Source organism: Pundamilia nyererei, unplaced genomic scaffold (assembly GCF_000239375.1).
Source record: "Pundamilia nyererei isolate P.nyererei 1_Seehausen unplaced genomic scaffold, PunNye1.0 scaffold00039, whole genome shotgun sequence".
NCBI lineage: Eukaryota > Metazoa > Chordata > Actinopteri > Cichliformes > Cichlidae > Pundamilia > Pundamilia nyererei.
This window is the reverse complement of record NW_005187440.1, coordinates 635,439-640,193: the sequence shown is the minus strand read 5'-3', so window position 1 is coordinate 640,193 and position 4,755 is coordinate 635,439. Positions and strand designations below refer to the sequence as shown.

The 4,755-nt window shown below is 39.9% G+C and overlaps 1 protein-coding gene across 1 annotated transcript in view; it reads left to right on the top strand.

Moving 5' to 3' along the window:
* Positions 1–3,284, top strand: part of LOC106456180 (uncharacterized) — a 3,820-nt gene extending 536 nt beyond the window's left edge. Inside the window, exons 2-4 of the mRNA XM_013910247.1 lie at positions 1,275–1,341; positions 2,034–2,408; positions 3,067–3,284. Coding sequence (XP_013765701.1) covers positions 1,290–1,341; positions 2,034–2,408; positions 3,067–3,284 — 645 coding nt within the window. The 5' untranslated portion in view covers positions 1,275–1,289. The remainder of the gene's footprint in view (positions 1–1,274; positions 1,342–2,033; positions 2,409–3,066) is intronic.
* The last annotated feature ends 1,471 nt before the right edge of the window (positions 3,285–4,755 follow it).

Genomic DNA, 4,755 nt, shown 5'->3' with positions numbered 1-4,755 from the left:
ATAAATTAAACTGTCTGCCTTAATCTTAAACCAGACACTACAGCTTATATACAGCTCACCTGCCCTAACTATAAACTAAAAAAGAGCTTATAGTTAGGGCAGGTGACCCTGAACCACTCCTGAATTATGATCCTATAGGCTCAGATTGCTACAGGACTTGCACAGCACTTCACGTGATGCACTGACCATTTCTTCTTTTCTCACTTCTTTTTATTTCCCATCTATTTATATATCACTGCAAGATGTCGTTAAACTTTGCCTGTTTTTCCTTCTCACAGTTACAAAGTGCTTGCTTTTAGGGAGTCATTTGATTCTTGGGCTTTTCTCTCAAATACTCTGGGCTCTTTAAGCATCTTGAGGAAAACTGTTTTTGTGATCCGGTGCTTTTACCCTCATTTAAAGGAATTGGACAAGTGAAGGGCGACAGAAGTAATGACAGGCCTAAGGGGGGGGGAAAAAAAGCTTCAACAGGAAAACAGTATGCCCTTCAGTTGATCCACTGTTCACTGAAGGGCCAGTGTAGGGTCTCAGTGAAGGGTGGCTGTCAAGAAGCCATTCATAAGAAGGGAAACAGGGAGAAAAGGCTGATATATGTCAAATTACACAAGAATTGGACTTAAAATCAGTCACAACAGGCCTTAGGAATGAATCTCAATTTGAAAGTTTTGGTTCAAATCATCTTTAACATGAACAACAGTGAGTCTCTACAGCCATCTGTAAAACCTGGTAGAGCTTCCATCATGTTAGACTTCAACATTACTGAAGCAGTGTGGGATCATCTTGACAGAGAACGGAACAAAAAGCAGCCAACGTCCAAAGAAGAGCTTTGAATGTCCTTCAAAAAAGCCTGGCCACGTGTACCTGGAGACTGCTAAATAAATTAGAATAAAGCCTAAGAGAGACTGTACTGAAGAATAAAGGTGGTCTTACAAAATATTGACTTTCATCCTTATTCGAATCGTACAAACTGTTTTTGCCTTGTAGTGTGTATTTACATTTATGTTTGCACATTTCAACAAATCACTGCAAATCCTTCTTAATTCACTTACAAATATAAAGAAATGAGGGCTGGGAGGAGAGCTTTGCTTTGGTGTCAACATGTCTATTAGTCTTAACAATATTTATCTTTTGTCTTAACCCTAATCCAAAAGTATGGTATGAAGGGAATTCCATCCAGCAACTGTTTCTTTCTCTAAAAGTGGACTGCCTTGCAGATAGACTTAGTGTGATCGCTACAGCTACAAAGATTAAAGAAAATGTATATTTGCTCTCAGGCTCCTGGACTGGTAATGTTACCTGACCGCCTGCCTTCCATTGGTTCATCTGGGACTAAATCAACAGGTAATCAACGAGATTCAAGGACTATATTACTGAAGAGTTAGATAAAGTGATCTAACTCACAGCTATTATCATTAATGAGTGTTTTATTTTGTGCAATGTGGTTATTTCTGTGGCAGAGTTGCCCTTTTGACAGTGCAAGGTCGCCACAAACAAAATGATACAAGTTATGAAATCATACAAGCAGAAGTTTTCATGTAACATAAACCCAACTCAAATTGTGTCACATCTTTATAAACATGTCTTTATCTCACCACATGACAATATTCTGACAGTGGTCAACAAATGCACTTTGTTGAACACTGTCCTTTTCAATGTGCTATAGAAAAAAAGATTGATTGATTGAATGAGGATTTTGCTACTGGGACTCTTTAACCTGCACTGTGAAAATGTTCACTTGCTCACCTTTTTTTATTTAGCACTTTCCATTTTTATGTCATGACGTTTGAAGTATTGGACAATGAGGATTTCAGCATTTAAGAAATACGTTTTCAAGATTAGACTTTTCATACTTTTTCCAACAAATCAAGGCGACGTCAGCGATAAACATGGGGATAGACTTCATCAAAAAATGAAAGTTATGGAAAAATTATATTAGGGAAATCAAATCAGTTCTTGTTAGTGCATCAGTTCCAATTACAGTTTATTGACAAAGCAAAAGTTTCTCTTACCATCTCCACTGCTTTTGTTTACAGCCAAGCCAACCCCCTCCTCTCCAGGTCTCTGGCACCCCCACCAGTCCAGTCGCAGAAAGCGTAACAGACAGCAGAAGACTTCTTTCTCCTCTGACACTCACCCTCATCCAGGACCCTCCTCCATCCTCCTCTCAGACGCCACCATGACTCCTTGGGGAAGGCTGGCTCTATCTGAGTCCTGCTTTGACTCAATTCCCAAAATACTTACTCCACGACCCTCTCCACCTCCACCCCCAGCCTCTCCTGTTCCCGAGCAAATACCGTCAGTTACCCCATATCATGGCAGGAGACAAGAAGAAGACAAAGACAGTTCAGGCTCAAGTTTTAACTCTCAAATTCCATCTCCACCTGTGGCAGTCACGCAAAAGAGCGCAGGTATGACTACAAAAAGGGACAGCCATTACCAAACATAAACCAGATGACAATATTACTTAAAGTCTAATAAGTCCAGCTACACACATAAGGTCCCTGCAGGAACACTTGGTAGTGATTAATACCTAATAGCTGATAGTTAATTTAACGGAGCCTGTAAAATTTAAAAAGAATTCAAATAAGATCACTCACACACTTTAATATACTGTAATTATGCTTTACGATACAAAGAAAAAGTTGGCAGCAGACAGATTATTTTAAAAAATGTTTTTCATGATTAATTATTAATGCTAAATGGAACACACCCAGTGTTATCACATGTAACCCATTAATTATTATTAAGTATTATGTTTCCTTGTTATTAACTATGATAACTTTAGTGCTACATTGTGTGTCTTATAAAAATACTTTGTCATGTTACATTATACAAAGCACATAAATAGAGTGAATGCAGCTAAAAATCATGTTAGCCTAGCTTTGAGTTACATTGTAAGAAGAGGAACAGAGGCATCAGTTATCAGTTAATCTGACTCATTTAACATGTATCTCCTGTTGATATTATTGTGATATAAAATATGTAATATTCTATATTTAATATTGTCCTTTAACTGTCTGTGTTTTAATACTGTCCCTGCCCTAACCAGAACATCTTTTTGCACAGGTGGAGCAGCTAAAGATTTGCAGCTGAGGCGGAGGGTGTTGCCTCAGTGTCGGCTTCCTCGTGCCCCCCGTCTCCCACCGCTTCACCCCGTCACTGACCTCAGTTTCTCTCGGAGCTTCACTTTCTCCTTCTTCGAGCTGCCGCTGCACCAGTCTCCTCGCTGGCGTGCCGAGCGTGTCAAAAACCTCTTATTGCTTTTGAAACAGATACACTACTGAAGACGCAGAGCTGCGTGTTCCTACTGATAGTTCAAATCTGCCTTTCTTGAGTATATTATTGTATTAGTAAAATGTGATATTTTATTTTCAAAGTAAGAGTGATGGGTGAGGGATTTTTTATTTATTTATTTATTTTTTTGGCACAATAGGATAAGACAATAAGACTGCATGTTATTCTATTCATTCTGTGTTCATTGCTTTTCGAGAGCTGGATTTTATTTGTTTGATGTTTTGAAATTTATTTAAAAAAAATAGTTTCTAAGGGTGTGAGTTCATTCCTCTGGTTTTCAGCTCCACAGCGATTTACTTACGTTCCTGTTGTGTGTATTGTGTATTGTGTTATGTGTTATGTGTGTGTATATTTATGAAATAAAAACAACTTTACTATCATTCTAGTTGCTCTGTTTTATCAGCTTTCTCTGTTTTAATGGCTTCTGTTTCATACAGATAGACCTCCTGTAGATTCTCATTTACTCTATAACCTTATCCCTGCCTACCTTTCTCACCCTGTTCTCTCTCTCTCCCTCTCTCTCTCTCTCTCTCTCTCTCTCACACACGAACACACACACGTGAGTCTGTGGAAGCTGAGCTGGAATAATAGAAGCATTCAGAGGTACTGAATGAGCTGGTGAATGGGAGGAGAAAGGGGCTGTAAACTAACTGTAATGTCCAGAGTTCAAGGCTCTTTTCCACTTTCCGTGACTCACGTGTAAAAGCGTGTGAAAGTGTGTGAAAGCTTGTGTGTGTGTGCGTTACCCTAATACATGCACTCTCACTGTCACCCAAGTGATCTCTTTGTAATAATGCGGCTTCTTGCTGATAGAGATTAAGTAAGTCTTTTTTTCCTTCACTGCTTTAATTTGTTTACGTTTTCCTGAAGAAGCACTTCTTTTCGCTTTTGTCATGTGACTTTATTCACAGATTTAGCACACATGAAAGCAGGTCAGCGAGGCACATTAAACAAACACACAGTGTTCAAACGCAGGCAGAATGAAACTTCACTGTGCTCTCAGTAATCTTCCACAGTTATTTCAGATGGACAGCGTTGAGCAAAATGACCGGTCACGCTCCAGGCAGCTTGTTCTCGCACACGCCCTGGACGAAGCACAGCTGGATCTCCTCGGGCAGAGGCTAGAAAAGAAGTGTCTGTCACTTTCGGAGAGGGTAAAGTCACAATGTCGGTGAGTCAAAGGATAATATTTTTTGGCCTTACTGCGTTTGACCCAGCCGTGTTTATCTGAGGCTCTATAGCTGATAGCTTGTGCGTGTTTTCCTCCAGGTGTTCTGGTTCCAGGATAAAAAGCTTCGTGCTGGAGGTTATTCCCGTCCTGTCATGGCTCCCTCATTACTCCGTTAGACACAACGCCGTCGGAGATCTGGTGTCTGGCATCAGCGTTGGGATCATGCATCTACCCCAGGGTTAGGCTACAGCAACAGATAAGAGTATCATAAAAGTCACAAAAGAGTCTGA